Source organism: Cygnus atratus, chromosome 11 (assembly GCF_013377495.2).
Source record: "Cygnus atratus isolate AKBS03 ecotype Queensland, Australia chromosome 11, CAtr_DNAZoo_HiC_assembly, whole genome shotgun sequence".
Classification (NCBI taxonomy): Eukaryota; Metazoa; Chordata; class Aves; order Anseriformes; family Anatidae; genus Cygnus; species Cygnus atratus.
In genome coordinates this window covers 9,309,762-9,337,597 of record NC_066372.1, presented here as the reverse complement: position 1 = coordinate 9,337,597, position 27,836 = coordinate 9,309,762, and the positions used below count along the sequence as shown (strand labels likewise).

The window sequence follows — 27,836 nt, the reverse complement described above, 5'->3', positions numbered from 1 at the left end:
TCACTACATCCTCTAAGACAAGCCTTCCTCCTGTTGTGACCTCTCTTGTGGAGATCATGGGGGTGAGGTGGAGCTGTCATGGAGATGGAAGAGGTGTCATGCAGGCGTTATAGAGATGGTGGAGGCGTCATGGAGGTGGTGGAGGTGTTATGGAGGTATTATGGAGATGGCGGATGTGTTGTGAAGGTATTATGGAGGTGGTGGAGGTGTCATGGAGGTGCTGTGGAGATGGTGGAAGTGTCATGGAGGTGTTATGGAGGTATTACGAAGATGGTGGATGTGTTGTGGAGGTATTATGGAGGTGGTGGACGTGTTATGGAGGTGTCATGCAGGTATCATGGAGGTATTATGGGACAGTGGGGGTGCCATGCAGGTATTATGGGATGGTGGGGGTGCCATAGAGGTACTGTGGGTGCCACGGAGGCAGCACTGAGGTACCACTGAGACACCTGGAGGTGTGACGCAGCAGGTGACGTAGCAGCCCCACCCCGCCCCACCCCGCGCATGCGCCCCTCAGCGCTCGGCGCTGCACCTTGTGCCCGCAGCCCGCGCACGCGCACCCCGCCCCTCCCCCCGCGGCGCGCATGCGCCACGCTTCATTCCTCCACGCCTCTCTGTGGTCTCCCGCCGGCGGCCAGAGCGGCGCGGAGGGGCGGGGCAGGAAGTGACGCAGCGGGCGGGCGGCGCGGAGGCGGAGGGACGGCGGGCGGTGAGCGGCGGCCGCAGGTGAGGCGGGGCCGGGCCGGGCCGGGCCGGGGGGGCCGGGAGGGGCCGGGCCTGGCACGGAGCCGCCGGGAGCCGAGGCCGCGGCACCGGGACCCGCGCGGGGCCGCTCCGGTGGCGGTCGGGGCCTGGGGGGAGCGGCCGGGGGCGCCGCGGCCTGGTCCCGGGCCTGCTCCCGGGCCTGCTCCCGGCCTCCTGAGGGCCCCGGCTCGGCCCCTCGCGGCCCGGGCTCGCCCCCTGCGGCTCACGCAGCCCCTGGGGCCGCCCCTCGGGCCCGCCGGGTCTCGGCCCGCTGGGGCCCGCGTCCCCGCGGCGCGGCGAGCAGCCCCGTGCGGAGCCAGCGCTGCGAAGGGCTCGTTTTAAAGCGCTCGGGCTGGAGCGGTGCGATAGCGGGCTGCTCGGGCAGGCTGCGCCGTTGGGCTTCTTGTAACACCCTCCGGAATCACGGGTGTCGCTAATAGCCGCTCGAAAGGGGCTGAGGGGGGCTGCGAGGGGCGTGCAAACAGGCATGCAGAATGTACAGGTGTCGGAGGGGAGGTTCGGCTTCGCAGGCGGGGGTGAACACACGAACACCTTCCTATTTCCTACCCGCGAGCGAGTCATTCGCTGGCTGCGTGGCTCTTTCCCTCTCCAAGTGACCAAGTACAAGAGCGAGGTGCGCTGAGGCAGTTCCCCTCCTTTGGGTTTGTTTGCAGGCGAACAGAGGGATCTGTTCGTTTGTGTATTTGTAAAGGGCCGGGGCCTTCTCTGAAGGGGTCCCTTTGAGGTGGTGGTGTGCACTGAAGTCTTTGCCTCCTTTTCAAAGAGATGTAAAAAGCAGGAAGGGGAAGGAGGTTTTAGCTGTGCCGCAGGCTCTCTGGGATGCATTATCGGTGTTCTGCGAGTACTTCTTATCAGCCGTCATCGCGGAACCCAGGTGGTGGTGTCCTGGGTTAACATAAATACACAGAAATGGGGAAGGGAGGAGGCTGGTCCTGAGAAACGTGTCCCCTAGTGACCAGATCCGCGTTTGTTTCTCCTTGGAGCCTCCCTTACGCCTCCTGAAAGCTGGGGGAAGGGAGTTTTTATTGTTCCTGGTGGCATGCACGTGTTCTGGCTCTCTGTAGGTAGTTTTCTTTGTATCTTTTTCTTTTCCGTGAAGCTCAGGACAGAAAGGGCTTGAAGAGAACCGGAAAGTCTCCTGCAGAAGTGTGCTTTAGGTGCTGTTCGTCCTGGGTCGTGTCCCGCACTTCCTACCCCTGTGTGCCCCCTAACTGAGTGAGCTCCCGGCGTGATCCATCTTCCTGGGGGTGACGGCACGAAAGGCAAATAACGTGCAGTGGCTGTTTTCTCCCGTGAGCCTGTCAGCTCCCCTGTGCCGCTGTGGTGCCAGCGAGGCCGTCACCTTCCCGGGGCTGTGTCTGCAGAGAGAAATGCCCGACCAAACGCCGCGCTTAGCGGCTCCGAGGTGTGCTGGTGCAAGTCCAGTCAAGCGTCAAATCTGCGAGGGAGTTACACGGGGCTGAGGGTGTAACAAAACAAAAAGTGCGTCTCCTTGTTTCCGGTGTCCTTGCAGGGCTCGGTGCGGGTGCTGGAAAGCAGCGTGGCTTTGTTCAGCCGTCACATTGTGACAGCAATGCTAATCCTGGCCCTGGAGAGCACGAAGACTGCTGTGCTGGGCTCCAGCGCTGTCTTCTTACCCCCCTATGCTCCTGTCTGTGCTCTTTAAGGTGTTGGTTTTAGTTTGGAGGTGCGGAGGTCAGCATCCTCGCTGTTACGTGTTCGCAAAAGCTGTTCTGCTCTGCTGTTTGCACACCAAAGCTTTACAGAGGGAAGAGAAAATTCCCTGGTTGAAGCTCCAGAGAGAACACACCCAGGCAAAACTCAGTGCTCTGTTTGGAAGCTGTTAGCCTTGAAATCCGTTACCAAACTATTTCTTCAGTTATGCAAACAGCGATAGGGCTTCCAAACGTGCAGGCAGGGCCCTGCGCAGGGGTTTAACGTGTTGCTGTGTGTGGATGTTATTTGCAGCCCACAAAGAAGAGAGGAGCTGACGAAGCCGGAGCCTGGGTGGGAGGGAGCGTGGCGGGCCGGGGGATGCAGCTGGTGCTGATTCGGGTTGCCCTTCCCTCCTCTTACGGCCAGGCCCGCGTCTCTTTGCAGCAATCGAGTCCCAGGATCATGGCTACGGACTGGCTGGGGAGCATCGTGTCCATCAACTGTGGAGAAAGCCTGGGGGTCTACCAGGGGCGAGTGTCTGCTGTGGACCAGGTCAGCCAGACCATCTCCCTGACCCGGCCCTTCCACAATGGGGTCAAGTGCCTCGTGCCAGAAGTCACCTTCAGGTTGGTGTCGGCATTTCTCCTGCGTTTTCCGGTCTGGGTGGATATTTTGGGTCATCTTCCCCCAGAAACGTGCTCTTCGCCTTAAATCTCCTTACTGGTACGGAGCAGCTTCCGATGAGAAGCACCACTGGTGTTTTTCTTGGCCTGTGTGCAGAAGATTGCTGGTTTTTGGTCTCTGCTCTGTGTTACAAGCGCTGTGAGGATCCGTGTGAGCGTGTATGGATATATTTGTGTGTGTGATTTCTGCGTATTCTGTGTGCGCGCGCACTCTTTGAGTAGGTGAGGGGTTGGCTCGCTCTTGATGCTTTGCCCTCAGCAACACGTGTTATTGAAGTGCATCAGGGGAAAGCAGAGGGGGATCTCACTTAAAATGATGGCCAGCACAGTTAAATTCCACGCGGTGGTTAAATCCAGAGCCATCTTGTGTTCTTTGCTCCGTGCAGACAGGGAATGGTTTGGAACCAGGGCACTGGGTCAGTGCAGTGCTGTCGTGGCTCTCCTGAGTCCCTTCCCACCAGCTCCTGCTAACGCTGTGCTCAAAAAAAGAATAAATAAGAGTCACTTGGCGCCGGACGCTTTCCTGTTACCTCTGCAACCTTCGTATCACGATAGCTAAGTGCCTGAGTCACCGATTTAAAAATAAGACCAAGTGCTGACTGCAGGGAATCATTTTTTCCTAGAAAACTCTGATTTTTTTAAGAGACTGTGTGAAGGATGATTCTTTCGGGGCTCTTACTAACTTCCAGGCTGTTAGTTTTATATCCCGATTGGATGCAAACTTCACAAGGTTAAACTGAACACCCTGACTTCTGGTTCGTGTCTTGCAGTCAGTGCAGATGGAGGAGGTCTCCGTAACCACTTCTTTGTTTCACTTTGGCTCGTGCTCAGTGCTGCGTTGTGTTTTTTTTATCCTCTGTCTTGAGAAACAGCGAGCACATCCTTGTCTGAGCATGAATAGCACTAATTTAAGGAGAGTTTTTTGTAGGAAAGGATTAAAAGTAGTAGCACCCTCCAGGCTGAGGTTAATTATAATAGCTAGAAACTGCTGAATTAACGCAGACTTTCTCAAAGATCTGTGCTGGCTGCTTTCATTTTCTGCTTGACCAATCCCTGTTTCAGCTAGGGACAGAACCTACACCAAATCCAGGTGCAGTTTAGAAATACTTGAGATTTTATTTAAAGTTCATATAGTTTCAGGTGAATATTTTGATGTCTGGAGTGTAGCCTGTGTTTGAGTATTGAAAGGTTTTTTCCCCCTTCGTTTTATTGACAGTGGCACCCAAAACCCACTGGGTAGTGCCGCATGATTTCCTTTCAAGGCTGTTTTTTTAAAAGTACCCTGCCCACCAAGTTCCTGAATGTCTGTTCTTCTATTCCTTTTGTTTTTTTAGGGCAGGTGACATTACTGAGCTGAAGATTCTGGAGATCCCGGGCCCGGGGGACAGCAGGTCGTGCGGGGATCTGCAGCAGACAGAACTGGGCATCCCGGGGGTCGGCTGCCAGGTGGGGCCCAGCCAGAACGGCACCGGCAAGATGTTGAAGAAGCCCATCTCCAGCAGCGCCCCGCAGAACATCCCCAGGAGGACGGACGTGAAGAACCAGGACATCATCATCTCCCCCCAGCAGCAGTGCTCCAAGAGCTACATGGATCGGCACGTGGAAACCCTGACTCAGTCCAAAGGCTTTCGGCGTAGGCACAATTCCTGTGAGTACGTGTTCTGCGTTGTGCAGCTCTGCTCTCCGCCCGGGTCACTGCCGCAACACGTGCCCCAGTTCAGCAAAAACATTTCGGACGGTTCTGGAAACTTGCGTTTGTTTCCTTTTGTACGTGTGTTGCCGCCTGAAGGGCTGAGTTTTACAAGTATAGGTCTTCCGAGGGTCTTCCACGTGTCTCAAGTTGTACAATTAGGTGATGTAACCTCTGCCAGAACCTGGTGGGAGCGTTCAGGCAGCGCCATCAAAACGTGCAGCACCTGCCTTACAAACAGAGGTGTGTGTACCGCACAACAAGCCCCTGTACGGCGATCCAAAACGCTTCACTGGGTGAGAGTCGTCAGCTGAAGCAGGCTGTTGGGTCTGATCTGTCATTTCTGGCTTGCTTTGGTTATTTTTTATTTATTTTGTTTACAAAAGACGTTCTGTTTCTGTAAGCTTGCAGCTACCTTACCAGAAGGCCAGCAGGGAACGTTGTACAGAGCTGCTTCTCTGCTGTCCCCGTTGCCATTGCACTGCTGCTAAGAGTTCTCTGGAGGCAGGTGCTCTCTGCCCTTCCTTGCTGTTGTTTCCAAGTGAAACACCTTTCCTGCTGGGCGCGGAAGTCGCTGCTGCTCAGCTGAATAGCGAGAGCAGGGAACTTCAGCTCGGGTGTGCTTAGTGCTTGCCCTGACCAACGTGGAGGAACAGCTGAAAGCAGCTGGTCCCAGTGGAGGCCAGATCCCTGTCTATCATAATACTTTATCAGCTAAAATTCGAGCGCAGGATTGTCTCCTTGGCTTCCGTGGGGTGTTGGCAGCGCTGTTTGCAGGGCGCGGGCCTGCAGTGAGCCTGGCTCACAGGCCGGGAGGGCTGCAGCGGAATTCACGGTGCCGTGATTTGCCCGTAAAGGCCGGTGTTACTTAGGCTGCACGCAGGCATGGTGCTCGTTGTTTCAGAAGCGTGTCTGTCCAAACTAACCTTCAGAATCATACAGGTAAGAGGGAACCACGTACGTGACTTTATTTATTAGGTTCAGGAGCATTTTGGATCTGATGTTGGTTGTGTTGTGGGAATTTGACGAGCTTCCCACAGCCAACCTGAGTTTAAACTCTTTTCCCCTCTTGAGGGCTGTTGAAGGAAAGCCTCTGAACTTTGAAATGCTGCAGACTGTTCTGTGTCTCTCTTGTGAGCGTGGTAGAACAAAGGGATGTTCACAAAAACTCTCCTCTTGCTGGCGTTGCTGAGAACTACCAGCCTTTATGTTTAGGGCATGTAAGACAAGATTTAAAAAGAATAACTCCTCCGTGTTCTCCCCCTGCTCTACATCCGTGTATAATCTAGTCTCACCCTTTTCTTCCCTCACTGCTGGCGTGAGGTTAAGAGGCTGGGCTGAAAAGAACAGGGAACCTGCTACAGGAGTCTGGGAGGCAACAGGGAAAAGATGTATGGGCACAGGGTGGAAAGGAGGCTGTTGTTTATCAGCGGGACTGCAGTTCTACCGCGTCACTGCTCTGTAACTCTTTGCCCACCCCTGTTTCAGTCTGCTGAAGAGCAGCCCTGCTTGAGCGTGCAAAGAGCAACACGCTGGTGTTTTCTTTGCTGCAGCGTTTCTCAGAGAAGTGTGGTTGACGCCTGTTTACGTAAAAAGCCAATAATTCTTCAACCATTTCTTTGTCAAAGTGAATTTTCAAATCTAATTAGCGGAGATCTCACCCCGTGCATTAATCTGCTTCATCAGCGTCAAAGGTTGCAAAATGTAGAACCGAATAATGCTAGTTCGTATGAGTTCCTCGTTCCACTTGTGTTTCCTGATTTGAAAACGGCCCAGTTGCCAGCCTGTTTTTCCTCTGAAAGGAACTAGAAACAACTGATGATGTTGCAAAGCTTTTCTATTTAAAGCCTGCACAACCATGACCTATCGCAACAGCCCCCTACGAGTCATTACAAGCGGTATTTGCTGTGCTGTGTTGGTTAAAAACACAAATTAACGCGCTCTAATGAGGATGATGTAAGGATAGGATCAGCACGTCTCAAAGCCAGGCATCCGTTATTTTTATTTCTGTTCAGAAAGCCCCAGCCAGCTCTCACGCGGGGCCACGGCTGGCTACGTTTGCTTTTTTTTTGCCCTCAGAGCCCCCTGGGCTGCAATTATTGAAACATCAGTATACATCTAGTGTAGTTCCATGGCTTAAATGTTGAAGCATTAGTATATATCGAGCGTATTTCCATTATTTAATTCTTTCCCTTGCCTTTTTTTTTTTTGTTTTGTCTTGAAAAGAAATAAAAGCAAGGTGAGCGGGGCCAATTAAACAGTGAGATCAAAGGCTGCGCCTTATCTGGAGAAGTTCTTGGGCCTCTGGAAGTTTGCCTCCCCCACCAACAGCTCTCGTTTTCTGAAACAGCTGCAGCTCTTCTGATTTCTGTTAATTTAATCCGTTTACAAGGTTGAACAGCCTTTTGTTTTTAAAGTATTTTTTTAGAAGGACAATTTCTTCAGTTTCTTATTCCCTTCCGTTTTAAAGTGATTGCCAGACCGGGTTGGTAGGAGGAGGAAGGCCAGAAAGGCGGGGGGTGGGGGAGCAAAGACATGTTTTGAGGAAAAACTCTTTTCAAACTACAGTGCCAGCTACCAAGCTATCTGAAGTAACTCCTGCTTTGCTTTCTTCTTGCTGGACAGAGCCCGTGGCCGGATTACCTCGCTTAGCACTGTTCAGGCAGCATCTGGTAGGTGTGGGGGGAGCAGCGAGCCTTTCAAACCGCTTCAGCACACCAGCAGCTCGCATCAGTTTTACAGAAGCCTGACAGCAGGTCAGATTTTCTCTTACAGACTTTGTTTGAAACAGGTTGAACAAGGCGCGGATCGTAAATGAGGTAGAAAATTGAACTCTTCCTCTCTGCAGTGTGTGTGGCGAGCAAGGCAAGCGATGCCTGAAAGTCTCCGGCGGGGAGCAGAAGAGGTGGTGGCTGCAGGAATCGAGGGAAGGCCGGGCTGAGATGTCAGCCCGACCTGAAGCTGTGTGGTGCCTGGGCTGGATGCTGACCTCTTGATGCCCTTTAGCGTGCTAAGTCAGGGACAAAGTTCCCCTTTCGGAGCACTCGTGTGACAGAAATCAATAAACAACAAATAGCAGCCCAGATTACACAACAATGGATTATGCGCCCTGCTGGCACGGGGCTTGTTCATGCCAGGGCTGGCGGTAAAAGCTCCCGCAGGGATCTCGCAGGAAGGCAGCCAACTCGCTAGAGACTTTACGTTTGCTTGTGTGCTGTACATAAAAGTGTTTCTTTTTTTTTTTTCCAATGAGAAAAAGCTTGGGAAGTATTGTTTATCTTTCGAGGGAGGCGCTTTTCTGCGCGGTGCCGAGCTGCCAGCTCGATGGGGAGCCATGTGCTGTTCTCCTTAGCAAGCCGTGCACAGATCAAGGAGCTGGGCTGGGAGCTCTGGGTTTCGGTAGCCCTGGAAGGCAGTGGATCCTCCTGCTGGCCTTCTCTCTCATAGTTTTTGAGTTTTCCCCCGCTCTGCGGGGTAACGCAGCCCGTCGGGTGGGTCAGTGGGATTGCGGGGTTGGCACCCGCTGGATTAGCGAGCTGCCCGGGACAATGCCAGCACATCTTGATTTGATGAGGTATGGTCTTGGCTCCCGGTCGTGGTGTCTGCAGGGAGCCCGGGAGCTTTCCAGCCATTGTTCTTCCAGCTTTCCTAACGCGGCGTTTTATCCTGTCAGCATTCGCACGCTGCTCGCATCAGCTGCTTCTCTCCCCTGGGCCCATCGCGTGGCGATGCTGCCGGCCCCACGTTTTGTTTCGCAGGTCAGCTGAGGGGAGAGCGGGGCTGTTTGCAGAAGAACCTGGCAGCGAGTGTAAAACTCTTGTTGGGGAACAGGAGCAGAGTTGCCAAAACATTTGAGAGCCGCACAAGAGGCAGGCTTGTTTTCCCATTGTGCTCAGAGCAGGCTCCAGCTTCTTCATCTGAACTTTGAGTCCCTCGCCTATTGCTTCGCCTGGCAGTCAGTGAAGTGCTTGGAGGACTCGGCCAGTTGTGTAGGTCTGGGCTTTTGTTTCTCGTGCCGCTGTTAGCGGCGGCGTTAGCTGTGGTCCCTTCGTGTGGTGGTGGCCGCCAGCTCCAGCCCAAGCTGTGTGCAACTTCGGAGTGCTCTGCGTGCCACCTTTGGTTTGGGAATCCTTCGGGGCTACTGAAAAGCTTTCCCTTTCTCAAAGCTGTACGTGTGAATGACTGGTCGCAGCTCCTGGGCTGAAACCCTCCTTGCCAGGAGGCCTCACCCTCTCCCTCTCCCAAGTTGTGTGTAGTTGCTAGCGATCCTTGACTTCTGTCCTTCGGTGGCTTCTTGACAGAAGGTGCGTTACAGAAGTCCGGTCTCACCCAGTTGTTTATAAAAAATTCCAAAGTCCCGAGCAGCTTGAAAATCACTGCGTCTGAAAATGAGCTGCCTGCTATAATTAGTAATAATGTCATAATTATTAATAGGCTCCAGAAAGGGAGTTCTGACAAAGTGTGGTGACGCTGACCGCGTGACGCCGCAGCGCTGGTTTCGGTTGCCCCAGCGTGCACAGAAGAAATGTTTCCTACTGGCCCTCGTGCTGAGAGCAGCAGCTTTGAAGCGGCTTTGTGCTACGGCTGGTGGAGTCTGTGACGCGGGGAGGTTAGCCTAAATCCTGCCGGCAGGCCGCGGGAAAGCGGTCACTGGGAAGGGATTTGGTCCCTTTCTTTACAGGGAAGAAGGACTCCACAAAGCCGTTGGGAGGTTGGGGTCTTGTCACCCTCGTTTCAAGGTGTGAAGTACTGGCCTCTGGCTTGGCTGCTTTTTCAGTTGTTGCTGGACTCGTGAATTACCGTGCGGTTGGAGACGGGAGCTGCAGCAGCTTTGGAAGGGAGTGCTTGAGAGCGTTGAGGTCTATTTTGTTCAGCTCAGGTACTCGAGGCGCTCTGCCGGCTGTTTCAAAGAGCTTCCCTGCTGTGGGGGCTGGGAGAGCTTTTGGGTGAGGCACCTCAACAGCAGAAACAAGTGACGTGCTGCCTAAAATAGGGGGAAAATTAACCAAGAGGGAAAATCCGTCCTGAGACAAAGCTTTCCTAATAGAGAATAAAGCCAGTTATGTGTTCCACGCTGCACCGTGACTTTCTAGGGATAAGTTAGACCTGGTGTTAGGGGAGCTCATGGTGAGCTCTGGCAAGTTTGTTTTACAGCGTGACAAAATCCTCAATAAGCACCCGAGAGTCCCAGGCGAGGCCACCTTCCAGGAAGGGGTTCCCAGCTCTGGGCTGCAGAGCCTCTGCTGGGTAGGGAAAGTGGAGGGAGCTGCTTTTTATGGCCTCTTCTCTAGAGGGTTTGGGTAATTGTAAGTGTTCTGAGCTAACTGCTGCAATTTAAGTTGTGTAATTGAGCTACTGAATAACTTTGTGGTAGAGAAATGAGTTCTGTTCGTTAACTTGGCCAAAATCGGCACGTTGGTCTCCAACAGACGGGTGCCTGCCCTGGCTCTGAAACGGGTGAGTGCTCCTGCAGGAGCTGGGGCGAGGCTCCTTTGCTGTCCAGGTGACGTGCTCTTCTGCCGATGGAGCAGAGCACTTCACGCCTGGGAAATGGGGGAAGTGGGAGCTGAGATTTGGTGGGCGGCTTGTGGCTGCTCCGCCCGGCTGGCCCGGGGTTACAAATAAACCTTTCTAGACAGGGAGAGAAAGCAGTCCGCCAAGACCAGGCTGGGCCTGTCTGCGCTTCTGAGGCTAACAGGTAACTTCGTGGGACACCACGAAGCTTTTGCACATTGCATGTCTTCTGGGGTTGATTCCTAAATATCCTCAGATGACTTGAAGTTCTTCCTGCGCCCTCTCATTGATTGCCAATAACGTGTAGAACAAAAAAAGTTGCTTTTTCAGCCAGAGATGTATGCAGGGTGATGGACGAGAGGCACGTGTCATCGTGGTGACTTGGTGGTAGTTTGTTTGTGTGTTAGCAGACAGGTTCTGTCTGCAAGCTCATTTGTATAAGTAACATTCAGGGATGTAAAATCTCTCCTAAAACACGAGAAACATTTTAGGGAAGCAAGCACTTCTGGTGTGCTAACAGTTACTCCATCTGTTGGGCAGTGGAGGTGGTAACTGTAATTGCTGAAATCGGCCTGAAATATTTTCTAGTGTCTGCAGGTTTACCAGTGGGTATAACTAACAGGTTGACATTGTCTGGTCTTGACTGCGTATGGGTGACCTGCGGAACAACGTAAGATATAAATAACGGGGTATGTCAGCCTTGTGACTGCGTTTGGGTTTGTACCATCCCTCAGAATGAGACTTCTTCAGCTTCATGTGAGAGAAATCAGGCTGTCACAGTTACTGATTGGAAATAATTCCCCTTAAACGTGTGATATGATGAATAAGGAGAAAAATGCAGTATGGAAGAGGGAAAGGACTCCATTGTGGCTTACAGAAATACACACCTACTGCTGGCAAATGAGAGAGAAATATTTACTTTCAGGGGTCCTCCATCAGCAGGTGGCTTACCTGTTTCGGAAGAAAACACCCACGGTAGCCTCTGAAATTTAGGGAAGTTCCATGACGGTCTTGGGCCACGTGCCTGCACAAACACAAGCCCAGTGCAGTGGGAATAGTGCAGTTCTAGACCAGGACTTGCTCAATACCTTAGCACTAGTATAACACTCTCTTGCATTAAATGAGCAGAAATGTTTATTTTGCTACTGGGGTCGAGCTTGTTTTTCCTGCCGTTGCCAGAGGAAAGTCCCTGAAATCTCTTTCCTGGTGCCTCGTGTTGTGTTTTCTGTTGGCATTACTCACGCCCAGATAAGCTAAAGACGAGGCCTGCGGGTTCTTTGGGAAACAAGAATCCCTCGAGTCAATAGACACCAAACGTGAGCTTTCCTCTTACAAAATTTCCTGAGAAAGCAGGCAAGCAAACATGGCTTTTTCCATTGATGACACTTTTTCCATTTGTATATTTTCAACTTGCCTTTATTTCTGTTTAGGGTCGTCCAGCAGCCGCCATCCAAACCAGGTGACTCCAAAGAAGAGCGGCCTGAAAAACGGGCAGATGAAGAGCAAAGATGATGAGTGCTTCGGGGACGACATCGATGAAATCCCAGACACGGATTTCGATTTTGAAGGGAACCTGGCCCTTTTCGACAAGGCAGCCGTGTTTGAAGAGATTGAGACTTACGAGCGGAGGAGCGGCACCCGTTCCCGTGGCACCCCAAGCGAAAAGCCGGCTCGCTATCGGCACGACGAGAACATCCTGGAGTCGGAGCCCATAGTCTACAGACGGATTGTCGTACCCCAGAACGCTAACAAAGAGTTCTGCACTGGTATGCCAGATCCCTTACTGATAGGGATGCAAACTCTGCAGCTTTGCTGGGGCACACGTGGTGGATTGTTTTTCCCCCAGGGGTGTCTGTCAGCTTAACGTGGTACGAGCGGGGGCATCCCTGTACGTAAGGTCGGATCTGTGCCTTGCGTCTCCGTACAACCTTTAGTTGCCATATTTCTGAGATCAGAAGTATTCAGATAGGGCAACAAGGTAAGTTGTTTGCAGGGAGGGACAAAGCTGGAGCTTGCATTAAAAAGAACAGAAGCCGAAGTGGAACCACTTGAATCTGTGCTTTGATTTCGGTGGCGTGACGAACGTGCGTGGACTTGATCGCTGGCTTCTGGGAGGGAGGGCTCTTCTTGGGGTTCCAGGGTATGGGAGCGTGTCGTAATTCCTGCTCTTCTGGTAGAAGGCAGGGGACTTCAGGTGGTTCTGGTGCTGCTTGGGTAGCAGTTAGAGACTTGTGTGTGGTTATAAGGAGCTTTAAATGTCTTTGGCATGAAAAGAAATAGTTCTGGCTCTTCCCGTCCATATTTCCAACCGCTCGTGTACAAATAGCTTTTTATGGGGGTTTTGGTTCCCCCTTGCCTCTACTTCCTGTGCGTTGTTGCTGTGTGAAAGAACCAGAGCCTGCAAGCCTGATTTATGCAGAAGGGTTTATGCATGAGGGTTGGACTATTAGGAATCTTTGTATATACGTACGCGTGCCATGAGGCACAGCGTATTCACTTCATGCTGCTCTTTACGTATGTTCCCTGTAACTTGAGTCTAGGCGTGGTACCCTGCCTCCAGCTTGCATCCTTTTCAGCACTTGCACAATGTGGGAGTAAAGGAGGTTCAGCATCCCAGCAACGTTTCTTTTCCACATCAGAATAAAATCAACTTTCAGGTCTTTTTGTAGAGAGACACTAAACTGCTGCACCCTGGTGGTCTGCCCGCTGGGCACGAGGGTAGCCGGGTCCTTGGCCTGTCATTCCTTCTGCTCGGTCATGCCTTCTCTTCTCAGAAACTCCAGTGGGCTGTGAAGCGCTTGATGGAAGGAAGCCGATACGTTTACAGTGACTGGCTGCTGTTCAATTAAAAGATGTCGGTTTTTAATGGTTCTGCTGTACAGCGGTATCCTGGTTTTCCATTTGTGTCCTCTGTTTCCCTGTTGATCCATTCTGATCCAGGTAAAAATGTCCTGGGTCAGTTCGAGCTCGTGCGACTTGGTGTTCTGATTCCAGCAGCTTCTTAAGGACAAGTGAAAGACCAGAGGAAGCGTGTGGTGAGATATTCCCCTGAGCGTTCTCTTTGACGATTTTAAGACTTCCTGAAGCAGAAGTGATATTTTAGTATTAAGAGCTTTTGATGACTTTTTTTCTTCTGCTTAATTTAACCTATTCCTCTTTGAGCCTGTGCAAGCTCTCAGTGTTGCTGCAGCATCCTGCGGCACGAAGCTCCCGCAGTTGGCTGCGTACTGCGTGAGTAAGTACTTCTTCCTTTTTGTGCGAGCTTTTCTTGGTGGTAAACTTGCTGCTTGTCAGTTCATCTTCCAGCTGGCGTGTTCCAGAGGAGACAGGGCCTCTGTGTGGGTCTGAAACAAAAGCTACCCGAGCGTTAGCTGCCAGTTTGAGAAGTACAGCTGATGCAGTATTCTAGAAGTACGGCTCCTGGAGGAGAAGTGTTGTGCAACAACCAGTAAGCACCAGGATGTAATTCAGGGGATGGAAATGAAATTGTTTGCTAAACTGCCTTGTCCTTTCCTATGGAAGGTCCTGGCTCTGTTTGCAGCCCGCTGAAAGGGCTGCTGTCGGCTTGGTTTGCTCTTGGCAGGTCTGCCCAGGGAGGGTGGCAAACCCCTCTCCTCTGTAGTTGCGGGGTCTCGCCCGCCTCATTAGCTCCTGGGGGGTGCTGAGGCCCCCAGGTGGGGTTCTGGATTTTGTTTGGAGGAAAAGCCATCGTGTTGCACAAGAGGCATTGCCAACCGCTGTTCCCTGCCGCTTGTGCTGAGCAGGGCACGGTCCCAGTCCTGCGAGCGGTGCGAGAAGGGTCCCACGGCTGCGTATCTCGAGGTGTGAGGAAGTTTACTTCTGCTTCGGAAATGCTAACGGCTGTCTAGCAAAAGCTCTTGTAAACAGCTGTAGCTTGCCTGCTGCTGCCAGCCTTCGGGCGAGCGCCCTTTGTAGCCAGAAGGACAGAGGGATAGTCAGAGTGCTTGGGCAGTGATGGGCTGTCACTTGGAAAGCCCAGATCTCTTTGTTTAGCAGCTGGCAGGAGGGTGCTGAGCTACAGGCAGGCTGCCTCTCTCAGCGGCTCAGAGAGCAGCAGCTGCTGAAATTAGCTGAGAGTGCCAATCGCCCTGAATGCCGTTATTTTGGATATATCTGTCACAGGATTTCTTCTTATTATTCTGAATTCTCTTTGTAGAGTTGTTTTTAGACTCCTATAGGGATCTCTGCAAAAACAAGACACAACAAAAGACACGTTCCCTAGCTATAGGGGAAATAAGTACTTTATATTTCTTCCCTAGGCCAGTCTTGAAGATGAGTGTCTTAAAAGAGCTCCGGCCGACAGACTAATCGTTCTGTCTGCTGTAATCACGCAGAGTGATGCTGCTTGGTGATTGACAGCGAGCTAATATCCAGCTCTCGTCACCGCGGGAGAGAGAGGAGAAAGGTCTGTGGGATCCTCGCATGCTCTTTTATGCTGTGTTTCCATGGAGCTCGGAAATAACCAGAACCGTGCAGCAGGAAAACCAGCAAAGTGCTGGTGCCCGTCCTCCAAAAGCCTAATCTGCAGGGCTCCCAGTCTGCGTGGTGGCTGCCGGCTGAAAGAAGCCGAGCCGTGTGGGATGTAAGCAAAGCTTGACAGGCACTTGAGTCCCTCAAGATGCTGTTCTGAGAGCTAATTTTGTGGTGCCAGGCAGTCAAGTGTGTGTGCTGGTATGTGTTCGGAAGTAGAACAGTAAGTCGTTAGGTCTTCTGAGGCTTTTGGCTCAAATTCAGCACTGAAGGTTGGATGAAAGCGGCTTGGGTTTGTGTTTCTTTGGGTCCCTTTGCGATTTTTCTTTCTTAACCTCAGAAAGGTTAACACGGTTATCCCTGACAGCCTGCAGTTCAGCTGTCCTCAGCGAACAAGAACTTGGGAAAGGTAGTTTTTCTTCCCTCCTTTGGTTGCTGTCTGTTCACGATATTTTGTGCCTGAAATGATCCTGGAAATGCTGAGGGCTGCTTGGTCCTTCAGTGGATCCCCTCTTCGCAGGCCGTGTGCCATCCTCTGTGGCCTGAAACCTCTGTCTGGCCGAGACAAAGCATGGTCGAACTGGAGTCTGAACACGGAGCAAGAGGCCTGCTTTCCTTGCTGCCGCCTGCGTTCCTGGCGAGGGGAGGACGAGTCGTGCAGGGAGAATGGCAAGAATGGGCACGAGAGGGCCGATGTGGATTCCTGATTCAGCACACCCCCAGCTTCAGCAGCGTGCTGTAGGCTACCTCGGCGTTCCCACGGTGCGAAAGGCTTTGGGGTTTGCCCTGCTGACTCGAGAAGGTGATGCTGGGACGGACAGAAAGAGGGGGAGCAGTGCTGGCTGTCTGCCCGGAGGTCTGGAGCCACAGGGAAAGGATTACGGTGGAGAGAATGGGAATAAAGGTGGGGATCTGCTCTGAACATAAATGACAGCTGGAAGCTGAGAGCTTGGCAGTTTTCTGGTCGTGACCGACTCGTGCCCGTTCCTGGGAGCTCCACGTGTGACTTGCTCCCCGGTATTTCACTGCTCTGTCCTCTCTGGGGCTGGGGCCTGATACCTGTCTCTCTGTTTACCATTATGCCACCTTGAAAAGGGGAAGTGCAACTGTTTAACAAAAGTCTGCCTCCCTGGCAAGGCCAGTTGGTGATGCTTTCATGAGGTGTGAGCTGTCTTTTCTGCTCCTGGAGCTGTCTAGCTAGAGAGCTGAAGCGTGGGCTGGCAGGGGCCTCTCTGTCCTTCTGCTGGCTGCCAGCACTGGCACTAGCTGTGGGGCCAGCTCCTCCAGCCGTAGCCACGGAGCCGGCGTTCTGTGGGTGTGTTGGAGCTCAGAGGAGGTCCTGGCAGGATGGGGTATCCCGGTTCACCATCGGTGACTCTGTGTAATCTCAGGCATATTGGGCTCTCTGAACTTTCCTTTCGCACTTTCTCTCTTCTTCCCTCTTAACTGTGTTTAATCACTGCTAGCACGTGCCACGTGCGTGCTGTGGGTTCCAGTTCGCGGTGATTAAACGGAATCAAAATCTCCCTTGTCTCCCATCAAACTGGGCTGAAATCCTTACACCCCACAAGACCCCATCTTCCTGCTTTCGCACAGGTGCACGCAGTGGGCTTGTACCCGAAGCCTGGCTTTGCGAGCAGTGGATGTTGCTGAAACAGCACCTTCCGGGGCATGCTGGGATCAGTAGAGGATGGCCGTGTGCCAGGTGGAGGAGGTATTCCTTTCTTTCCCTGCAGTGCTGGTGAGGCTTTGTCCAGAGCAGGCTTTCTTCTAGCTAACGCTGGCGGTGTGGAATGTGAGCTGTTGCCATCGCAGTGCCTCTTCTGCAAAGTGAGCGGGATTTGTTTCCAGCTCAGCTGCAAGAGAAACTTGAGCTATCAGTTTGTCAAGTTCAAGCTCAAATATCAGGCCAAGAGTTGATATTTGTTTCTCTGTGCTTTCCCTAACCACGCTTCAAGCCTGTCCTTCAAGAAACTCCTTTTCCACACAGTAAGGAGATGGAGGAAGAAAATGCGTGCGGCGGGGCAGATCGGTGCAGCGGGGCCGGGCTCCGGAGCTGAGGCTGGTTCTGTCCTGTGTGGTGACAGAGGCAGCGTGGCTTTTCTTGTGCCACGTCCTTTCTCTTAGCTTTTAGCTCTTCAGGCTGTGGATGGCTGTCTTAGAGACTGCGGATCGTGAATGTGTGTAGTGTTTCGGGATCTCTGAGTAGGGTGCAGGTGAAGTTAACTTCATCCAACCGCAGGACAAAGCAAAGCAGTTGTGGGGCAAAGCTTCTGCTCAGCCCAAGTGGATTGTGCATTGATGCTGGGAGAGGTTACGTTGGGATGGCAGCCAAAGCTTCCACAGAATTTGTCTTAATTAAAGATAATGACGATTTAAAAAAATCATTGTAGCCCTTAAGGTTGTGGGGGAAATGATTCCCGTTCGGAATAATGTGTGGGGCAAGTAACTGTTTTCCCGAGTCCGCAGACAGGTGGCTCCAGCCTCGCAGCCAGCGTGGGGCAGCAAACAAACCAGGAATATCCCGTCTGCCCCAAGTGCACACGGGCTGTACCCACCTCGTGTCACTGCTGCTTAGTCCTGCTGGCACGGGGGTGGTTTTCCTCCAGCCGGCGTGCGCGTAGCGTGGCGTGGGGGAGCTTGAGGAGGTAACTTGTTCGTGCTCAGGGCAGAGCGTGCCCCGTAAGCCGAGTGCACTTTGTGTTTAATCAGGCCTCAGCAATACCCTGCGTGTCACAAAACTGTTTAGTCTTTATCTTTCTTCCAGGCAGCTGTAAAATACATTTATTTAATATTAAAAGGCCTGGGCTAATTTATTTTATTACCTTCATTACCAAACAATAAAGATGCACTGTCCAACCCAAACATAATTAAAGTTGGCAGGAGTTCAGTTCTGTTGCAGCCGTGTTATTGTTTGTGGGTTTACACGTCGCCTCCTTGATTGCTTTCTGCCCGAGTTTGTTTAACTCCCTCGGCCGGGTTCTGATAAGCCAGTCTGACTGGTCGGCCCTTGCGTGAGTGCAGAGAAGGGAAGTTCTCCTGGCATTGGAGCCTGCTCCTGAGAGGGAGCAATTAGGACAAAGTGTAGCGCGAGCTAAATGCAAGTCCGTCCCGCGCCAGTAAGCCCCTTTGCATTAACCCACTGGGCACTGGGTTTCCTCCGGCTGGTGGGAGCTGTGAAACCTCGTGGTGCCGGGGGAGGGATGGAGGGAGAGGTGCGAGTGGCTGGAGAGGAGGAGCTGGAGATGGTCGCGCTGCACCAGGTAGGGAAGGACCAAAAGCTGGCCCCTCCACCTCCTCGCGCAAAGTTTGAGCAGGGAATTGGAAGGCTCCCCTCTGGGGGTCCCTTGCTTCGTGTCAGCAGAGGATGTGCCTCGCCAAACTCCCGGGCGACACCCTGACCTCAGGTGGCTCGTTCCGAGCCCTCCTTCCGGCTTGACGAACACGGCCCGGGGAAGGAGCAAAAATGTGAATGGGAACGAGCCCGAGCTGAGCCTTGCGTGACTCTGGAGGCTAAGAGGGCGTGTGAACGGCGGGCAGGTGCGTGACTGGTGTGACAGGCTTAGGATTATTAGTGGCTTATGACTCCAAACGTTCGGCGGCTGCTATCAGGAGTCTGAAATGACTTTGATAATGTGCATGCTTGCATGTGTGCTGCGTGTAATAAAAGATTATTAGCAGAGGTAGCTTAATCGGCTGTTAGCATGCGAGGTCAAGTGTTTGAACACGTTTGGTCCCTCCGTGGCTGCGGAGCCCTCAGCTGGTGAGCTCAGAGACGAAAGCCGGAGGGATTCAGCAGAGCAGCTAGGCTGGATCTACTGTTATCTCGCAGGAGTACCCGTGACGTGGCTGCCACACGCTCCGAAAACCTCAGGATGCACAGAACCTGCCGTTGCTGCGGCAGCTCGGCTTAGTGGTTTGTGACCAGCGCCCCGAGGAAACGTGGCGGTACAAATGAGAATCCTTTGCAATTAAAAATGCGCGTTGCCTTTCTCATTTGAATGTGGCAATTGCTTGTTACCACTGGTTCTCAGGCTCTTTTTCTGCAAAGGAGCCCGAGCCTGCGAGTAACTGTTAGGTTTCCTCTCAGCGGATGTGCGCGCTGTGGCTGTTCCCCTTTGAACTCGTATCGCTGCAGAGCATTTCCACTGGGCCTTTATTATTGCTGTGACTCCGCTCAGCTCTTCTCTCTGAAACGTGAGCAAGGAAGTCTTGCAAAGAATTTCCAGCAAAGCGAGGCTGAAACAGCTTTCTGCCTTCGCTTTTGTAAAACAACCAGCACCGTAACGCAGTCCAGGGCACCAAAAATGCCAGTAAGGTCCCAGTTAGTGCTGATTTTATAGGGTGAGCAGCTGGTGATGCTCTCCCATTTGCCTGAGCTGCAGCAGAAGTCTGAGTCCTGAATCCTCTTCCACCCATTGTGCCCGTCCCCCTGCACCTTTCCTGCCTGTCCCGCGGAGCAGGAGCTACCAGCCTATTTCCCAGTAAATCCAGAGCCCTCGCTCAGCTGGACACCGCTGGGGTTGCTTGTTTGGCTCAGAGCAGTCAGTGCTCGTGAGTGACCCGGGCAGACAGAGCCATGGGGTAGTCTTTCTGGCAGCTGTGTGTTCCTCCTGCACGTGGAGGAGCTGAGCTGCACGTCTCCCTAGCTGGGAGGCGGTCGAGGACCTCCGGACCTTGTGGGAGGATGTGTAAGGGGAAGAACAGCCTGTATTTCTGATCCCACATAGGGGCTAGTTGTCAAACACGGGGTGAAACAGCTTGGGTATCAACTGCTTCGGAGAAAAGTTGGATGGAAGAGGTGGTATCTGAGGCTGAAGATGTCAGGGATGTCGTGCTGGCTGCAGCAGCAATTTTCTCACCCAGCACTTAGCTTTTGCACTCTTTTCTCCACATAACTGAAAATAGCTACTCAGGGTTCCTTGTCCTCTGCTACTGAGCACACCACCAAGCAAGTGCTGTGGCTCCCCTCTGGGCAAGCTGCTTTCTAGAGGCAAGGAGTCCTCTATATTTATTTCCAGGTGAGTTTACTGCAGGGATGATTTGTGAAGTCGATGCCAGGCTGGTCTGCTTGGAGAAGGAGCATGTAAAGAATTGGCCAGAGGAGTTGTTCAGGTTTGTTTTTCACCTGCTGCTTCCCCACGACTTTTGGCTGTGGAAGTGAGCAGGAGCGGCTGTATTCTTCTGTAGGCGCTGTTCTCAGTGCTTGACAAAACCTTCCTTGTCTGTCTGTTTCCTGAGCCGTGTGCTGGAGCAGTTCCTGGCTCGCAGACGCGGCTGTCAAATGTCTGAGAAGCGTTTTTCCCTAGCCCCCATTCCTTCAGCTGTGTCGCTCCCCTGCCGGATCGTGATTTTGTGCCTGCAGCCGGCCGTTGGGACACGGCACAGCCGCCGCGGTGGGGACAGCGCCTGGGGGACGTTTGTTCTCTTGTGGTGTGTGTGTGAGGGGCAGGGTGTTCGGAGCCGATGGGGATCGAGGAAGCAGCTGGTTGCTGTAGCACATCTAGGCTTCTTTGGTGGGAGTGTCTGGTTCGCAGCGTCTGTGACCGAGAGGAGGCTGCTTCTGCCACTGACCTTGCAGGAGATAACTGCGTCTGTTCTCGGTCCTCTAACGGCTCCTGGCTGAGCAAGGGAAGCACGTCCTGAATCGGAGACCTGCAGAGTCCCTTCCCAAGTGCCTGGGGGTGAGCTGTGCTTCAGGGAAGCAGCTGGTGTTGTATCCCGGGGGGTAACAGTCAGCTCCCTCTGTCTGCAGCCACAAGGTGGGGTTCGTGGGATGGCCTCAGAAGGAGCCTGCAGTGCTGAAGCCTTTTCTAAGTGCTGTCATATAAAATCTTACCAGACTGCACCGTCCTGGAGAATGTCTCTGATCATGTCTTTGTCTTCCTCCCTCCCCTCTCTGAATCCTAGACTCCGGGCTGGTGGTTCCGAGCGTGTCGTACGAGCTGCACAAAAAGCTGCTCTCGGTGGCCGAGAAGCACGGGCTGACTCTGGAGCGCAGGCTGGAGATGACGGGAGTGTGCGCAAGTCAGATGGCGCTCAGCCTCCTCGGGGGCCCCAACAGGTAAAGCTCTTCCCGTGAGCTCCCCGGGGATTTGCCCTCTCTAAGCAGAGCTCGCTTCTGTTACCTTGCTCCTCTAAGTGGGGGCAACGTAAAAGAGACTGAGAGGTTAGTTGGGAGGTGAATGTGATGTGGCTGCCACCTGTCCCTTGTGCTGGCCCTGCAGCTGGAGGCAGCTGTCTCCTGTCTGCTTCCTTGAAAGAAAAACCTCACCCAGATGCCGTGCAGACCTTCTGTGGTACCTCACACATCAGCTCGTTTCCCAGGGATCACGCAAACAAGTGTGAGGCTCAGGCTCCTGAAACGGGAGGAAGCCTTGCAGTAGGTTTTCATGTTCTCATTCCCCCTTTTTTTTTTTTTTCATATTCAGCCTCTCTAGGAAGGGACTGGTTGGTTTTTACCATCTTGGATGGGTGACTTACTAAGTAAGGGCTTCCTTTTGTCTTCTTTGTCCTGGAAATAGAAGTCGCTTGGGCCAAAGATGAAGCAGAGCTGATGTTTTTTCTCTCCATTTAATGAGCATTTTTTCAGGGAGCTTAGCTTTGCACCAATGTAACCCAAGGCTGGTGAAACCATTTCAGAACTTCAGTGAGCTGGCCTTTTTTTTTTTTTTTTTTTTTTTTTTTTTTGCAAATAACTAGACTTTTCCTTTGTTTAATGGCATCAGTAAAACAAACGTTGGCTAGTGAGAACGAGCTGTTCAGCTCTTCACAATGCTGAGTTGGCTTTTAGGCATCTGCGAATATCCTGCCCTTTTGGAGTGCCCGGTTTGGTGGCAGGTTTGGAGTGTGTTTGCTGCTCTTTGCACGAGTGTGCTGACTGAAAAAGGTCTGTTCTGTGCCTGCACTTACAGATTTGTTGGTGTGGGCAGGCACTCACACGTGTGTTCTTATGTTGTTGGTAGGTGCTCTGAATGATTTGTTCTTAAAACAGAAGGTAAGCCCGAACAGTCTCAGTCTTCTGGTCATGCAGCAGCACATTACTTGCAGCCCAGGACACAACTGTTTGATTTAAAGCAGTCAGGGGTGACCTACCAGGCAGCGCTGACCCTCTCAGTTGGAAAGTCTTGTGCAGAACTGCTCCAGCCCTCGTGCTGGTTTTGGAGCGCTCCCTGTTTTCCACACTGCATCAAACTACTGCAGTTCTTACAACGTCCTTCAAAATCAGCGGGATGGAAGGGGGAAAAGAAGCCTCCTAAAAGTGAAAAGGCACCAAATTCAAGCTTGCTATGTGGCTAGTGAAAATGCATTGTCAAAGCAGGGAACAAGCTGGCTGTGTGATAAGCCAGGCGAGGCTGGGACTGCTCTCTGCTGCGGGCGCGGAGAGGCCTTGGAGGGAACCTGCAAGCAGAACAGCTCTCTGGTGTCAGCACTACAAAAGGATGTGGGTTCCTTTTTCTTCCGAGGCAACGGAATGCTTGTAAAACACCTGTTGATTTGCATCTTGCAGGATGAAGGTGGGAGATCCTTGGGTTTATTGACGTTTCCCTTCGGTCTCCCCTCAGGCTGAACCCGAAGAACGTGCACCAGCGGCCCACGGTCGCCCTGCTGTGCGGCCCCCACGTCAAGGGGGCGCAGGGCATCAGCTGCGGGCGGCACCTCTCCAATCACGACGTCCACGTCATCCTCTTCCTGCCCAACTTCGTCAAGATGCTGGAGTCCGTCACCAACGAGCTGAACCTCTTCAGCAAGACGCAAGGCCAGCAGGTCTCCAGCGTCAAAGGTAAGCGAGGGGCAGAGCCGCTCTCCAGCCCAGCGCCGTGTGCTGAGCTCGGCGCTGCCTGCCCGAGCCAGCGGCACCATCTAGCGGCCCCGCAGGGCAGCAGAGGCTCGAGAGGTCCGACAGTGGAGCAGTTGTGCTGATACAGATGTCTGTACGAACACAAGAGCTGCTGTATGGGTCTGAGTCAGACCAGCCATTCTCCTAGGATAAGGCTCGCCTTGTTCAGCAGGTCGAAGCTGCAAGTAAATGAGCATCCAACTGCTGTTTCGCACCAAGCACACATCCTCGCTGAGCTGTGAGGGTGCTGCTTTGGAATGCACCACACAATACGGCGATGCTCTGCCTTCTGTGAGCCAGCTGGCTTTTGGTTGGCACTCCACCAGCATTATTTTCAGACCTAGCGCTTTCTAAATTTTTTTCAAACCTAGCTCTTTTAAACTTTGGGGGAGAAACAAACCTGGGAATTAGGGCACTGCACAGTGCTTTGTGCTGCAGCAGGGTGGGGGGCTGTGCGGTGCTGGTGGAGCTGTGTGCCCATTATAATAAAATAGCAGTCCTTGCACCGAGTGCTTCATGAAGAGAGAATGCAGCAGGTGAGTGCAGCGAGACCAACAGATCCCAGTGGGGCAGGGCAAGACCTGCAGCTCCCAAGTTGCCATTCCATAGCAAATCTAATCAACATGCTCCAGAGCACTACACATTTTTTTCCCCAATTGTGCGGGCTAGAAATGGCTTTTTTTTTTTAGCGGAGAAAGTCATCCCCTGCTTGCCTGGGCTGCCTGGGCTGGAGAAGCCAGCTCAGTGGTGCCATCTGGGGCAGGTCTGCTGAACTGCTGGCCGCTCAGTGAGGTTTTGTTTTGGTATCTGAAAGGCTGTTAAGTTCTCCAGCACGTTCAAGAGCTTTTAAATATTGATGTCAGTGTCTCCTGCAGAAGGACAGCAATAACAACCCATGAGGCCAGACTGCATGCAGCAAGCCTGTGGGTGCTGGAGGCAAAAAGGAGAAGTCTCTGCTGGCAGCAGAGGAGGAAAAGGGAAGGGAAAGGAAAGGAAAAGAAAGAAAAAGGAGGGAAAGCACCGAGCCTTGGATCGTGTTTTCAGGCCGGTCCTCAGTGGTCACAGTGCTTGTATTTCTTTCAGATCTCCCAGATACCCCTGTTGACCTAGTGATCAACTGCCTGGATTGTCACGAAAACGCCTTTCTGAGAGATCAGCCTTGGTACAGAGCAGTTGTGGACTGGGCCAACCAGAACCGGGCGCCCGTCCTCAGCATAGACCCTCCGATAAACGAAATGGAGCAGGGCATCGATGCCAAGTGGTCGCTGGCCTTGGGGCTGCCCCTGCCGCTGGGCGAGAGGGCAGGGCGCGTGTACCTCTGTGACATTGGCATTCCCCAGAAGGTCTTTCAGGAGGTGGGAATAAACTACCACTCGCCCTTCGGCTGCAAATTCGTCATTCCCCTGCACTCCACTTAGAGCCCATCCAGCCACGCGGATCTGAAGGGAGAGAAGAGAGAAGGATGTCTGTCAAATAAGCTGTCTGGTGGATCCTGACTAGTAAACTCGTGACGCCTTAAGGATGTGAAGTTCTGGAGAGTTTCCTTCCAGAAGAAAAGTTGTGTATTTAAAAAAAATAGTCATAAAGTGAAAGAAAAAAAGAAGGAAGCAAACGTTCCTGCAAAGCTGTCTTCATTCTCTTGTGCCATTGTGTGAAGGAACACGCAGGAAGGTGGTGCCTGTCCCTGGCCAAGGCAGCTGATGCTGCCCAGGCCTGGCCAGGGGTCTGTTGGAGGGGCTGTTTGAGAGGGTCTGGTACAAGCAGTGGGTAGTTTGGAGGCTTGAGACGTATTTCCCAGTCCTTCTGGGCAGAGAGACCCAGCAAGGTGTCCTGCTGGGAGCAGCGCCCCTTGGTTGTGTAGAAATAACCCTTTGTTGCAGTCGTACCGGGAGGGAGGAGTTGGTTTTGCTTGGTTCTTTTGGATGCCCCCCCTCTGTTTTTTGTCCATGAAGGCAGCTGTAGCTCGCTGGCCCTCCTGGACCTCCACTCCTCGAGGAGAGAATTCCCTCTTCAGAAAGCTTGTGCCAGGAGCCAGAAGCTCTCAGCTGGCACATGGTCCAGGAACACCCGTATCCTCAGCTGGGTTTTACTCATGCCCTCTGGCTTTTTGTTTGTTTGGGGAGCGAGGTGTAGTTTGGAAAATAACTTTTCTATTTTTTTTTCTTTCTGGCACAGCGATTGTCTGAATTGGGGGAGGCACGGTGAGGCAGGGAAGCATTGCTCTGCCTGTTCTGTGGTGTACGGTGCAGGTGATGTTTGGATGAGCTCCCTGTTCGTGCTCTCCGTGCACCCGTAGCTGACCCAGGGGAGGCGCTGGACCTGGGGTGACACAGGAAGTGCGGTGAGGTGAGGTGAGCTGTGTCTGCATGCTCCTGGTGCCGTGGGCATGGACAGGAGGTGAAGCTCTGCCATCCTCCTGGACCCTTTCCTGTCCCCAAAGCTTCTGCTGGTCCTCAACCTGCCGCAGAGCCTGTTGGCAGCACTGGAGAACTTCAGAGCTTCAGATGGTGCCTTTCCTCTGGGGCGGCCGGCTTCCGTCTCGGGCTGAAGCGTGGGGACAGCTGCCCCGTGCGGGGCAACGGCAGCGCAGTCGGGGCTGTGCTCGTTTGGGTGGCAGGCAGGCAGCCTCCTACCTGCCGCACGTCGACCCCTGCGTGCTGCGAGTCCGCAGGTCACCTGCGTTTGCCTTTTATCTGCCTTAGAACAAAGGCTGAGTGTGTCGGAGGAGGGAGGGGGAGACTTCCCTGGCGGAGCGGCAGCAGCTGAGCCGTTAATTTGCCTGCAAGTGCCAGTGTGACCCTGGGTACGGGGCGAGGGAGCTGCTCCCAAAGGTGCTGGGGTCCATCAGGGCCGGTCACTTTGAGAGCCACTTCCTAGGGGCACAGGAGCAGGTGATGCCGAAGTGGCAGAACTTGAGCAAGCAGGGCAGAAGCTTGGCTGGGCAGGGAGCTTCTAGAGCTGAGGTGGGAAAGGGAAGGGTTTGGCCACTGGAAGTGAGGTCGAGCAACGCGGCAGGACTACAGGGGTGCTGTTCCCCAGTGCGGGGAGAAAACTTGTGCAGCCAGAACTCAGTGCGAGCTGAAGCTGGCCGGTACTGTGCGGGCATCAAAAAGGGCTTTCTAAACAGCACGAGGAGGACCAGAGACAGCTGGTCTGTTCCTGGGTGAGGATGGGCACCTCAGGCAGGGACGGAGACAAAGCAGAGACATTTAATGCCTTCCTTGCTCTGTCTTCAACACCGATGCTGGGCTCTGGGTCCCCAGCTGCCCTCAGCTGGAGGTCTGTGACTGCGGGAAGGATAAACCCCCAGCCCACCCTGAGCAGGATCTGCTGCTCCAGCTGCATGTACGCAAGTCCACGGCCCGATGGGATTCAGCCCAGGGTGCTCAGAGAGCTGGCTGGTGTCGCTGGGAGACCTCTCTCGATTATTTTTTTCAATGGTCTTGAGAATCTGGAGAGGTCCCAGCTGACTGGAGGCTGGCAAATGTTGTCAGCACTGGTAAGGCGGCAGGCCCTGGTAATTGCAGGGCTGCCAGGCTCACTTCAGTGCCTGGTAAAGTCATGGAAAAGGTTACTCTGGAGTTAGTGAAAAATGCTTGAAAGACAATTTTACTCCCTTTTAGGGCCAGTTCTCTGTAATGCTCTTACAAATGACCTGGGCACGAGTCTCAGCTGCATACTGAGTAAGTTTGCAGGTGACCCTGAGTGAGGAGGTGCTGCTGCCTCCCCTGAGGGCGGAGAAGCCTTGTGGAGAGCTCTTGATTTGTTTGAGGCCTGGGCAAACGAAGTGGAACAAGAGCACAAAATCAGCTGCAGCTTCCCCTGCCACATCTACCTCAGCAGGACCCAGGCTCTGCTCCTCTCGGTGTCCGGAGCCCTGTTCCTAAAGCATCTTTCCGCACCCTGTTCAGCCTGGGCTGCAATGGCATTTACCAGGCTGGGGCTCTGCTCAGCTGCCTTGGGAAGGGGCGGCCGTGGGGCTGGCTAGGTGAAATACAAGTGCAAGGCTTCTCTCTGCCTCTTTGCTTCCTCAGCTCATCTTTAACCAGGCAGAGGAGCAGCATCTGGGTTTAAAACGTGGGCAATCAGCTGCTGGCTGTTGCTTCAGTACAGTGTTAGTCCTCATCCCCTCATTTTTCACTTTCCTTCCTCGAGACGCTGGGTAGGAGACCCTGCTCTTTAAATTCCTGCTTTTCTTGGCTCTTTGGGGTTTGGCTGTTGAACTGCAGATTGTACCTGTGGTGCAGTAACAGCGTAGAAGATATTCAGGGCTTAATCCCAGGGGCCTTTTCTGCCTCTGCACAGCTGTGCCACTGGCTGAAGCTACAGGAACCAGGCAAAGACACCTGTGCAGGTTTGGCAGCTGGACCCAGCTCTGGTCTCACTGCAGTGTGGTTTGGGGAGCACTGAGGCCCTGCGCATGGCCAGCCGTGCAGCAGTAGGGCTCCCCACCTTTAAGAAAAAAAAAAAGGAATAGGTAGAAGGGGAGGGCATGAGCCCTGATGTAAGGAAAAAGCTTCCTCATCCCTACCTGTGTGGTGTGTAGGGGGCAGAGCAGGGAGCCGGGGCTGTGTTGTGCACAGCTGCCCTTTACATTGCGCTCCCCTTCTGAAGGGGAGAGATGTGGCTGTCGGGCTGTACGTTATCTCAGCTGGCTTACTTGAGGAAGGAAGTATGGGCCTTGCCCACACGAAATGCATCTTATTTACAGGGGTGTACTCTTCTGGAACCCAGAGGGGCTGGGTCCCTTGGTTGCCCCTTCCCTCACATTGCTGGAGTAATTCAAAGAATGCACCGCACTTCTGAAATCTCTCTGAGATCGTTTCTGTCCCCGCACAGGACCTGCCCGCGAGTGCTGCTCTGCTCACTAACACGTGAAGATCACTGCCCCGTGTCACCGCTCCGTATTCCATTTGTGCCCCAACGTTTGTAAATGACTGATGCCTGCCTCTGCGGGGGGATGCCCTGAAATAAAGTGTAACTATTCATGTGTGCTACTCCTGTGCAGCTCTTCATTTGTCTGCTGGCAGGCTGGAGCCCGACCCCCACAGGCACAGCAAGCCTTCCTGCTGCTCGACACTGCTCAGAGGCACAAGGGCAGGGACCAGGGAGTTCAGTCCCCGCCCCCTTACTTTTTGCCTTCCACTGAAGCAGTATCCTGCTGCCTAGTTTCCTGACTATTTTTCCAACAGCTCCA

General features: G+C 53.2%; 1 protein-coding gene across 4 annotated transcripts; it reads left to right on the top strand.

Moving 5' to 3' along the window:
- Positions 1-661: 661 nt before the first annotated feature.
- Positions 662-27,635, top strand: EDC3 (enhancer of mRNA decapping 3). Of its 4 annotated transcripts, none has more exons than XM_035566796.2 (7): positions 662-726; positions 2,866-3,047; positions 4,439-4,752; positions 11,739-12,074; positions 20,710-20,863; positions 22,365-22,582; positions 23,723-27,635. In XM_035566796.2, exons 2-7 carry the CDS (start codon positions 2,884-2,886, stop codon positions 24,055-24,057), a joined length of 1,521 nt encoding a protein of 506 aa, XP_035422689.1. In that variant the 5' UTR covers positions 662-726; positions 2,866-2,883; the 3' UTR covers positions 24,058-27,635. The 4 variants fall into 4 exon arrangements, with proteins under 4 accessions (XP_035422689.1, XP_050569029.1, XP_035422688.1 ...); XM_050713072.1 differs by having other exon boundaries at positions 670-726; positions 2,848-3,047; XM_035566795.2 differs by lacking the exon at positions 662-726 and adding an exon at positions 994-1,378 and having other exon boundaries at positions 23,723-24,402.
- Positions 27,636-27,836: the final 201 nt, after the last annotated feature.